Below are 11,649 nucleotides of genomic sequence, written 5' to 3'. Positions count from 1 at the left end.
ATGCTTTGCGTTCCCGTTAGGGGGTAAAACCGGTCCTGAGAAGGTGGCAGTGAGTGAAACGTGCCCGTTTGCAGTGCGGGAGTGAACTGGGAGGGTGGCGCCTGGCCCTGGTGAAGTCAGTCGCTAGCTGGGCATGAGCTAGTTAGGATTTCTCTGGGTGTCTACTGCTCATAGTTACAAGTCAATTTGGAAGGGAAGTGGCAATTAAATCAAAAGTGAGCAAACACGGCGTCTTAAATTTACTTACATGGAGGAAACACATCTTCTTTAAACATGCTGTGTCTAGGGGGCAAAAAAAGGCGAGCAGGCTTTGTATCTAGAGTTGTCTGGTGTGTTGAACAGAATAAACATCTATAGTCAATCTGTGGTCTGCTGTTTCCCTCTAAAACACCAGAATTGGTTCTCCTGCCTGACGCTTGAATATCAAGCTGCTGCTCCCCCTTTTTTTGAGCCTGTTTTTTTTCAGCTTTGACTGCATCAGTGCTTGAACTGAACCAGCTGAATATCCTCAAAAGAAGGAAATGGTTGCTGTAAGGTGTACGTGCAGAAGAGTTTACTCCCATCAAAAGTTAACTTAATACTGAAGATCAGTCATTACTTTTTTTTTTTTTTTTTTTTTTAAATCCAGTTACTGGTTGGGCTTTTTTCAAAATGATAAAGTCAAAGCTGTATTTCTCATGCTACTTTAGTAAGTTAATGTGCACTCTAATGTAGTTTTTACATAAATCAAAGGAGGTTTCTATATAGAATTTTAAAGAAAAAACACTTTAATCCATTTTCAGATAACCATCTTTGTCCATCTGAGGGTGAAATTTTCTTCTTTGCTATTTGCAGTTACTGTCACTTTGACATACATTCAGAGAGGAGCTATGTCCAATGTAAGAGTGGCTGTGGTGACCGGATCCAACAAAGGGATTGGATTCTCAATTGTGCGGGCTCTGTGCCAGCAGTTTCCAGGGCATGTATACCTAACAGCCCGAGACCCTGGCCGTGGCCAGGAAGCAGTGAAAAAGCTCGAGGAGGAAGGGCTGCATCCGTTCTTCCATCAGCTGGATATCGATGATCTGCAGAGCATCAGAGCTCTCCGTGTCTTCCTAAAGGAGAAATACGGAGGGCTGGATGTGCTGATTAACAATGCAGGGATCGCCTTCAAAGGTAAGGAAGCACACTGTCTGGGATAGTACAGTGTGCTGCAAAGCTGTGAGGAGAAGTGTAGCAGATTCATCAGAGATGTTACAAAGCTTATTATATGGGACTTCTGTGTCAATGGCATGCTACCTTTTTGGCTGGGCAAGCTATTGCCTTAAGCGTGATGAGAGGGCAATGTGAAATGGCTTTTCTTCTAGCATCTGTTGGGCTAACTGTGCATGTAAAGACGCTTCTCTGGAGTACTGTATTTGCATCACGTAGAGAGTGTGAAAATACTTTAGGCACACAGTACTCATGACCAGAGTTGTGTTTATTGCCTCAGTGCCCATGGGTTTCACCACACCTGAGGGAGCCCATCACCTGTGTCAATATCAGCCGTGTTCCTCAGGGAACACATGTGTTTTCTCTCTTCTGCAGAGCTCATATTTTGCTCTATGCATTACCTGCTCAAGGATTCCAGTTGATAAAAAAGATCCTTTGGCCTTGTGTGATTTTGTCGTCTTTACTTCAGGCCTTTCAGTTACCCATGGATCTGTTAACCTAAGCCCTGAGGTGCTGAGCAAGAATGTAACACTTTCCTGTTCTAGAAAACAGGAAGGCAGGGAATGTGAGGAACACGCAGCAGTTGTAAGGTAGAAGAGTGCATTATCCTCATAGGTGTTTATGAAAACAAGTTGAGAATCATGTTAGCTCCAGATAGAGCAGATCATAAGCATGACTACTAGTTTGTTTCCCTACCAATACAAACTTGTTCCTTTCATATTTTCTTTTTGCTTGGATTTTTTTGGTTTTGTTTTTTAAATCTCTTTGCCTATTCTCCGGTTAGGACATGTAACTGTTCAAACAGTGTTGTGCTGACTAATCTGCTCACAACATGAGTTAAAGAGGCCTGTCAGGTAATATGGATCAAACCTCACCTGCTGCTGAAGATGGAGCTTCTCACGTAGTGCGAGTGCAGCAACAGTGTTCTGAAGTCCAGGCTCTGTATATTTTGCATGGTACTTTGCGGGAAGGTTGCTTGTGTTCCAAGATTAGCTCACCAGGGGGCAACTCAATATAACTGAGCTTCAGGATGTCAAGAGAGGTGTTAAAACCTTGTAGCAACAGTTAAAAGATTGTATCTCTGTCCATACTTATTTATAAAGCCTGGGGGTGCTCAGACCAGTATTTCTTCTATTTATAATCAGGGTCTTAGCTCAAGCTTCTAGTGACAATGAGCTGGAACAAGGCTGGGCAATTGAAGTACAGTGTGTGTTTCTGGTGCTGACTGTTCAGCTGTAGCCGCCATCAGGGTGGATACCAGGACATACAAAATAAAAATTCCTCAAATTGCTGCAGCAAGATTTGCTAGAGCTCATCTGTGAGACAGCTAAGATTTATTATCAGGGGGCCACCAAACAGGTAAATAGGTAAAATAGTGTAAGCAGTAAAGTTTCTGTTACTTTTTTTACTACATCATGGATTCTTCTATTCAGACTTCTAGATGTTTAGCCTAGTCTTGCTTCAAGCTGACAACTCACCATGAGTCAGCAGTAGGTCATATAATTAAGAAATGTGATAAAGAAGTCAGTTGTAACTGTTGTTGCGTAAGTATCTAGCACAGAAGCTAGAGGGTTTTACACCTGTGTAATAACTTGCTGTGATGGCTATCTCCTATTTTGGTTGTAATTCTAGCTTCTGAGATTGGCTTTTCTACCCAAGCTTACTTCTTGCCTCACCAAGTTTCTGCTATCATCCCAGAATTTATGCTTTCCTTTCTTTATTGTAGCATTATGCGTTATTGCTGGCTGTCAAAGATTAGATTTGCCATTAAATTTAACTTATTGTTCTGTTTCTGTGCTGTACTACAGATAGTACAGCAAAAACTGTTCCTGTACAACATGATTATGTACATGTGGGTTGCCTTCTGGATAAGCTTCTGTGAGAACAGTTATTCTAGTAATATTTGTTAAATCAAGAAGGTATCGGATGTTACAAGCAGTGTATCTTGTTAGACAAATGAATACAGGAAAGCTTTTGCCCTTTTCCAAGGTGGATACAGAATCAGGAGTTCGGAGTTGTGTAGGTTTTTAGTCTCTTCTCCCACTGTCGTTAACTCTTGCAATAGATCATGATCTGGCTTCATGTCACAGATTTAAATGCAAGTGATTTGCAAAACTTGATGCCATCAGTGCCCACTGCTTGAGAGTATAAATGAGTAAGTTGTTAAAGCTGTTTTTTGCAACAAAACCACAACTATGTTGAATACTAAATGACCTGTCACTGCTTTTCTTTTGAGTTAACATAGGTCTGGGCCATGGAGACAGGTGAAGACCTGCCTAATCTATGCAGGTGGCCTTCCTCATGCCAAAAAGAGAGCCTGTAGCAGAAGACGAGGAATGATGTTACTTTAACTCTTATTTCCCCCTCAAAGTGGAAGATGAATATGGCTTATTGCTAAGCCAGATTGTCAGCTGATGGCACATACTACCCCACTTTTGGTGGTGGCAAGCTGTCAATTCTCTCTGATGAAATCATGATGTTACAGTGCAGTTCTGTATCTGCTTATGCTTGCCTAAATCAGCTCCCTTTCGTAGCTGCTAATTCCCACTCCTTTTCTTGTATTAGCACAGATCTGTCAGTTCAGGGGGTGGTTTATGACATGAGTATTTATGAGTTTTGGAGTTGGTTTGGGTTTTTTTGTTTGTTTGGGTTTTCATTTGGGGTGGTGGTTGTTTTTTGGGGGGAGAGGAAGAGGGTGTTTTGTTTTGTTTTTCCAAAATGCGCAAGATCTTACCCCTGTAGTCTTTATGGAAGCTTTTACAGTGTTTGTTGCAGTTTGACACTGCTCCAACTGCAAGCCCCAGCTAAGAACCCAAGACATGGCAACATAAGAATTGGGATACAGAAGCAGTTGTCTGCCTTGTTGGTGGATGTTAGTACTGGGGTGATATTCTAACTTTTGCCCCTTTAGTGGCAACATCCTAAATTGAGCATTTTCCTTTTGGGTTGTCCCTCGCCTGGTATGTCAGGATTGTGGCAAAGTGCTGTGCTATGCGTTTAAGAGGAGAGGCCACCTCTAAGTTCACTTGAATGAGGTGGTAGCAGCACAGACTCTGTGTGCTGGGTGCCAGTAGGTATGGGCAGGCCGGTGAGCAGGTTGGGCAGAAGATCCTGTGAGAGCAGTCTTTCCTTTTCTCTTCCATATGAAAGGCAGAAAGACAAATGGCCTGTAGGTTAACAGATGACTCTACAGAGCTATACAACTAGCTTTCCTGGAGCAAAGCTAAACCCTTTGGCTAAGGAGAGGTGAAAACATAATTAGCTCATTATTACTATAATATTGCAAAGTGAGGTCTTTTCGTTAATAAGAATATGAGTGTTAATAATGTTGCTCTTTTTTTTTCCCCCCTCCATTTTGTAAGTGAATGACACAACTCCATTTGCGGTCCAAGCTGAGGTTACACTGAAGACAAACTTCTTTGGAACCAGGAATATTTGCACAGAATTGTTGCCTCTTGTGAAGCCTTATGGTAAGTGTAACATTAACAAGTAGAGAAATAGTCTTACGTGAATTCTGGTCTTCATTAGATGGTAAATCCTGTTCAGTCTCAGTTACACACTGCCCCATAGCAAGAGGAGTATATCTTGCTGTATTGTATGAGTGTGTTAATAAAGTCATTAACAGAAAGGATTAATTTCTGTGGCTTTTAAGATCTAAATCCTCTTGTTCATTCCCTAGTTCATAGCCTGAAAGGCTGTAAATTAGCAAAAAACAGGGAAACAGCACAACATAAGTTTGGATATAAGTGAATTACTGACTCAGCTGATGCATTATTCTGTACTGAAGTGCTGGGAGATAAATAGCTTACTGCAGTTTTGCATGCTGACATTTGTAAATCCTCATGCATTCTGTAAACAAGCTGATAGGGTCTCTGCATTAAGAACTAGATTGCTCTTGTTGAATTCTGTATTATTCTGGGGCTTTTGAGGTATATTCTCACAGAACTGTATTTGAGCTGTTAAAGAAGTGAGAATATTTTCCACCAGTACTTTGAGAGTGAAGTCTGGCTGCTGTTACTGGGAAAACCACTTAGTACCATGAATATCCTACAGATTGTACCAGGAGATTTCCTGGAAGCATACCTGAAGTTTGATAGAAAGTTTTTGCAGATTCACACCTTAACTTACCCTCTGTAATGAAATTAACTAGAAACACTTGTCAGCAAGGTGATCTGCCAGAAGCTCTGCAAAATAGCCCACACAAAATATTTTACAGGTATTCACCTAAGCAGTGAATATGTAACTGTAGAACAGGCCCACTTCAGTGTCTGGGCTTGTTTAGCGTATATAAAAGTAATTGGTGTTTACTCTCTTTTGACAGGTAGAGTGGTGAATGTCTCTAGCATGGTAAGTCAGTCAGCTCTGGGAAAGTGCAGCGGAGAACTACAGCAGAAGTTTCGCAGTGATACCATCACTGAGGATGAGTTAGTGGAACTCATGACTACATTTGTGGAAGATGCCAAAAAAAGTGTGCATGAGAAAAAGGGTTGGCCAAATACTGCCTATGGGGTATCCAAAATTGGTGTCACAGTCTTGTCCAGGATTCAAGCCCGGATGTTAAATGAGAAAAGAAAAGGTGACCACATCCTTCTCAATGCCTGCTGTCCTGGATGGGTTAGAACAGACATGGCAGGTCCTAAAGCCCCTAAATCACCAGATGAAGGGGCTGTGACCCCAGTTTACTTAGCCCTTTTGCCTTCAAATGCTGATGGTCCTCATGGCCAGTTTGTTAGTGAAAAAACTGTTCAAACCTGGTAAGCTTGTGTATGTGGATCCATGAAGTGGTAATATGACTGTGGATTCACCTGTTCCTTGGTAGGGCATTTAGCCAGAGTACCCATTTTGTCCCCTGCAGCAGTAGGGTCCTTTACCACTACAATGAGGGTTTACAGTTACAGCACTCCTCAGGTGTTGAGTCTACACTAGGGCACACTTCCCAACAGCCTCCATTAGCCTGCTCACAGCATTGGTGTAGCCCAGAATCTGGTTTGTGGGTGTTCCAGCCCAGGTGATGCAGGCTAATTTTATGTTGGCCTAATGTAGATGTACCTCACCTTGTTTACCTGATTTTTAGTCTTAATTAAATCATTGCCAATCCTTCTCCCACTGCCCCCCAGACAGATTTCTGACATGGAGTTGGGATGAGGGAGCAGATGCCTTATGCTTTTTCAGCACAATAGAGCTCTTTCTGGGGACCATAGTTGCTTTTGGAGGTTGTATGTGGCTTCTTAAAGGGGGAGGCAGTTGTTCTTAGACCTACAGAAACACCAGTTTAGGGGAAGACTAAGAAGACCAAAGGAGACCCACTGCTGTATAGATACTTCTTGCCATCAGTACAAAATGGAATCGGGTAAAAATAAAAATCACTGTGATATGCCATTAATAGGAAAACTTAATCAGTTGCCTCTATTAATATGTCTGCTAATCATTTGGCTCTGTTAATATGTACAAGAATAAATGATTACATACTGATTTGTATTCATCCAACTGGCTTACTCCAATATTAAAAATTTATGTTTGAAAGTACCATTAACTGTTTTCTGTGGCTAAGTTTGTAGGTGGAATGTATGTTCAGAGATAGCAAATTACAGATCTGATACAGCAAACGATTTCTCAGAACTTCCAGTTCACTTATTGCACAGCTGGATGTTTCCTTATTAAAAGCCTTTCTAATAAGGAAAAAGGAAAAACTAAAGATTAAGTGCTCTTCATGTAGTAGAGAAAATGTAAATGTTACAATGCAGGATAGGTGTGAAATACACAATTATCATGGCAATCAAAAGAAGTTATCCAAGCAAAATCACAAGTAGAGGAAGCGGTGATGTGGAGAGCACCAAATTTGCTTTCTCATTTTTAGTTCTAGTTATTGCATTTCAAATACTCTTGGGTTGCCATGGCATTTCAAGCTGTGGTGGTGGTGCTGGGTGGAAGCAGGGGCAGCCTGAGGGCAGGGCACCTGGGGCAGCACCAGGCTGTGGAGCAGCTGCCTGCAGGGGGCTGGAGTAATGAGGGCTGTAACCAAGTAGCTCTCCACCATGTCCTGCCAGCCAGCATGAAAGCTGTGGCGAAGCCCTGGTGGAGCCCTCGGAGCCCTGTCCCTTCTTCTGTGCAGGGCAGATGCCCACACTGCTGCTTTGGGCAGCAGGAGGCCACTGCCCTCTTCTTGCTGTGAGAAACTAAAGGAGCTGGAAACAATTGCCTATATGGCTGTTATTAGTAATGATAGATTGGTAATATACATGTTAGTTCTTAATGAGGAGTTGGCAAGACAGTGCTAATGTGACTTAGCTGAATGGTGTTTCTATTAGTTTCCCCAGTACAATTTATGTTCTGGGAAGCCTTGGAGTGAAAGACTTTGGACATAAATAATGTGTGGCTATCACTTATCACATGGAACACAGGCGTGACTGTTAGTTGGTCTTTTAAGGATACAGTACCTATTGTTTTTATGAAGACTGAAGTATTGCCAGATGAGTCATGCCCCAGAGCTTGTTGGGGAAGGGTGAGTGTTGCCCCAAAAGTTCTCATGGTAATTTATTCTCCATGAAGAAGAAAAATCTCGGAGGCCTTTAGGAGGGCAACAGACCTGTTCGAAATTGCTGTATAGTTCTTAATGCATTTTATGTGCTACCCGCAGGCTGCCTGCAGCATAATGGCTCCAAGAGCCATGTGCTTAATACAGTAACTTGACGTACAAAATGAAGATCCATGTATATGCTTTTGTAGTTGTGTTAATGGTATCTCAATAAAATAAAATGGGGCTGTTCTGGTGTTGTAATCATTTGTGCATAACTGTAAGAGATGTAATCCAACAGTGGAGAATCATCCCTAGTTCTCCAGACTTGAAATCCTCTTTTAGCCATGAAGTTTCAAAAGTTGCATGGCCTTTCAGTTGTCATGGGCAAACTTTCCAAACAAACCATGCCCCAGCTTTCATGTGGCTTGTGTAAAGACCACACTGTAAGAGTGCTGTGTATGTTTATTGTTGCTGGGTAGCATCCATTGTTAAACACAGATTAATTTCTAAATACCCCCTGTGCTCTATAAAGCTTCTTTTTAGGCTTAACTTGGGATCTCTTTTTCTTATTGGGAGAGTGGGTTTTTTTTTTACATTCAAGCCGAACAGGCCATAAGTTTATTTCAGATTCTTATATTAAGCCCTTTCACAGCACCTGTTCTTTGTTAAACCTTCTTACCCTGTTTCAGGGGAAGGAAGCAAAGTGGAAGGTGATGGCTAAGTAGTCATCTGCAGAAATGTCATTTCTCCTGGTGAAATTAATTATAGTACAGACAGCTTCTCCTGGTATGAACAAAAGGAAAAGCAGAGGACAGATCTTTTCACAGCCTTTGCAGCAGTGGAAGGACAATCAGCTGTGTGGAGAGGTACAACCTCAGCTCTAGGAGGTGGAAACGAGGCAGAAAATTCTGGCTGTTGATGGGACTGGTCAGAGTTGGGAAGGAGCTTATGCAGGAGGAGCATGTATCCATGTGAGGTGACACTGGGTAGGAAGGAGGGCTGTGTCCTGGGAAGAAAGCTGAGACTTGCACAGAGCGTGCAAGAGACCCTAAGCACAGGCACACTGCCAGGGGAGGGCTGTTTGCTGAGAGCAGCACTGGAGGACAGGCTGTGCTGCATGTGTGGCAGGCTGGATCTTTGGACAGGGCTTGTATTGTTCAACCAAAATGGTGATTTTTTGCTTTTGTTTTCTTTTTTAAGCTGCCTCCCTGCTTCTCTCCCATGTCCATTTTGTCGGAAGTATTTTTCTGCTTTCAGATTCTGGCACACTTGCTGAGCAGTTATTGTGCAAAGTTTAGGGGTTAGGAAAGGGATAAAATAAGTAATGATCTGTTGTACTGTATAAAAGTTTTACACATGATTTACTCTTTTTCTTTTCACCGCATGTCACTACCATTTGTGCTTTGGAATTTATGAGCCAAAGAAAATGCTTGGCTGCGCAGTAGCCGTGGTGACATGGGACAATAAAGGAATTGGATTCACAATTGTGAGAGCTTAGTGGAGGCAGTTTCCTGAGGATACCATAGCCGCAGTGGCAAAGCTTTGGGAGTCGAAGCTGTACCTGCTGCCATATCAGCTGGGTATAAATGGTATGCAAAGCCTATGGCACTTTCTGAAAGAAAAGCCACAGACATCACAGTGTGCTGGTTAGCAAAACAGCCAGTGTTTTCAAAGGCTGTAGTAGGCCAGCTGTTTGGCAGAGCTTTACTTTGGAAAGCCAGTGATCTGAAGGTGTGGGGGCAGTAAGTAAGGAGACAGGTCTGCCCTAAAACTTTCTGAATGTAAAGGGGATTACCACCAGGTTGTTTCTATCTGGGTCCCCTGCAATGCTGATGACTGTAGTGTGGGACAGACTTTTGGATCTGTGATGGTTCCACAGCTGTGTAGTGCAGTGCATTTGTTTTCAAAACGGCACTGTAGACGTTCCTAGAGAGTTTGATGTTAGTTTACCTAAAAAGATGAAGAGAATATACCCAGCTCAACATGTTGTTTCATTAAATTTTTCCATTTAAGTGTTTTGCTATATAAATAATGAAGATGACAAGAACGCTTGATAATTTGTTTATGTTCACAGATAATTTTAATTAAATCCATCTCTAATAGTAGCATAACCCAACATTCAGGTAGTGTCCTGACTTTGTGGCGCTCCTCTCAGCCTAAAAATGTATCAAGAAAATTTAGATTATATATGCCATCCAGTATAACTTAAAACACTTAAATGCAGAATATAATTCAAACGCTAGTCTCATGTTAGTAGAGGAATGTTTTTAGCTTTTTAATTTCAAATAATGAAAAAAACATGATGATTTACAATGGGAATTCTTCAGTTTTCATTTTTGTTCTGTAAAGACTTCATTTTGGAGCTGACAATAAAGGAAACCATCAGCTGGACAATGTTCTGGTCCAGGAGGTTCGTTTTCATCGTATGTAGACCTCTTCACAATTATTATTCCTACCACGTCTGAACAAACAGCACCCAGCTTCATGTTCCCCAGTTTGGATTGTTGTCTTGTATCCTGCTCGCTGACCTACAGTTGTGGTCACTGAGCACTCTGAAAATCCTACCCTGTCTCTCTTCAGGTACATGCACACATAGTCAGACACCCTGATCTGATGGGCATTGTCTGTTTTGTTTAATTGACATTGCATTTTAGAAAGCTAAGCTGTGCTGATGCCCATGGCACTGAATATGCTTACCGCTGCGTATACCTAAGGAGAAACGTTATATTCAAGTGTTTGTTGCAGTAGGAGGAACCCCCACCTGGGTTTACAACCTGACTGACTGTGTGCTCTAATACCACTGAGAATTTGTCTTTTAAAATGATGACACATCCGTAATAAAGCTGTAAATCACTGCAGGACATTCTGATATTTTGTGACACGCATTTCCCACACCAGCTAGACATTTCTTTGAGGTTACCCAGCCTTTCAGGCACCTGCATTAACCTCAGCACTGCAAATGCCAGCTTCCCAAATGGAGGGCACATGCAGGAGCTCTGGTGTACACAGGAAAGCCTGCAAACAACTGCTCGTATTTTACAGTGAGGTAAATATGCTGGAGCTAGGCCAGCAGTGCTTTTTGGTACCTGGTCCGGCTTTTGGAGATGTACACAACAGGGGAGTGAAGGCACATGTGGAAGCCTTCCCACCTTCCCATCATGCTTCTGTCCTTCCAGCACATGCATAAAGCAGACCCATTAGCTGCCAGCAACTGTGGTTTTTATTTGCTAGAAGAAATAACATACCATATGATGTTACTAAAATCTAGCTGGGAAGGGGAAAGGGGGTGGTCTCAAAAAACAAGTGTTGTAACGTAAGACCTACTGGAGATCATTGTTGAAGCAGTATCTATTTTCAGATGTATCCATCAGTATGCCATCCATCAGTATTCCAACAGTATCCATCCATAACAAGCATACACCAGTTTCTATGCTCTCATATTGAATAACTCAACAGGTGCGTTTTCCTTGATTTTTATTTTTTTTTTTTTTTGGCTACTTTGAACTACCAGGACTATGTTTTGCCTGCATGTGCGAAAGAGCAAAGAGAAGAGAAAAGGGAAAAGGAAAAATCTGGAGGTTAAATAACACGTTTCCACCGTATATAAATCCTTGTCTGGCAGGACCACGTGTTTTACTTTCCATGGGTTTTTTGCTAGTTTAGGGTTGGTTTGGGTTTTTTTTCTTTGCCGTAGGACTACTAAGACCCGAGCACATGAGCTTTCCTTCAAGCCTGTTGTGCAGACCAGAGGGCTGCTTTCTGCTGAACTCGAGCCTACCACAAACGCGACAGCGGGGTCCCGGTGCCAGCCTCCTCTGCACAATTTGCCGAAAGCGTTTCGTGCCTAAAACCGGTCGGAAGAGAAGCGAAGCTGTTAAACGCGCCTGTGCTGGCTTCGCATCCCGTGAGGCGCTGAGCTCTCCCCCCGCAGGCGCGGGTAG

The 11,649-nt window shown here is 42.4% G+C and overlaps 1 protein-coding gene across 1 annotated transcript; it reads left to right on the top strand.

Annotated features, from left to right (window-relative positions):
• The first annotated feature begins 835 nt into the window (after positions 1-835).
• Positions 836-6,030, top strand: LOC104400157 (carbonyl reductase [NADPH] 1-like). Its single transcript, XM_010014904.1, has 3 exons — positions 836-1,155; positions 4,554-4,661; positions 5,513-6,030. The coding sequence occupies exons 1-3, from the start codon at positions 870-872 to the stop codon at positions 5,947-5,949; spliced, it is 831 nt and encodes a 276-aa protein (XP_010013206.1). The 5' UTR covers positions 836-869; the 3' UTR covers positions 5,950-6,030.
• Positions 6,031-11,649: the final 5,619 nt, after the last annotated feature.

This window comes from Nestor notabilis, unplaced genomic scaffold (assembly GCF_000696875.1).
Source record: "Nestor notabilis isolate BGI_N333 unplaced genomic scaffold, ASM69687v1 scaffold26885, whole genome shotgun sequence".
In the NCBI taxonomy this organism is placed as follows: Eukaryota; Metazoa; Chordata; class Aves; order Psittaciformes; family Psittacidae; genus Nestor; species Nestor notabilis.
Note: the sequence above shows the minus strand (reverse complement) of the source record. Positions and strands in the feature narration are given on the sequence as shown.

Bases quoted from the DNA above. Each gene is read 5' to 3' on its own strand.
- LOC104400157 (XM_010014904.1), top strand. From the start codon at position 870: ATGTCCAATGTAAGAGTGGCTGTGGTGACCGGATCCAACAAAGGGATT. The intron at 1,156-4,553 runs GTAAGGAAGCAC...CCATTTTGTAAG, and splicing joins TGCAGGGATCGCCTTCAAAG to TGAATGACACAACTCCATTT. The intron at 4,662-5,512 runs GTAAGTGTAACA...CTCTTTTGACAG, and splicing joins GCCTCTTGTGAAGCCTTATG to GTAGAGTGGTGAATGTCTCT.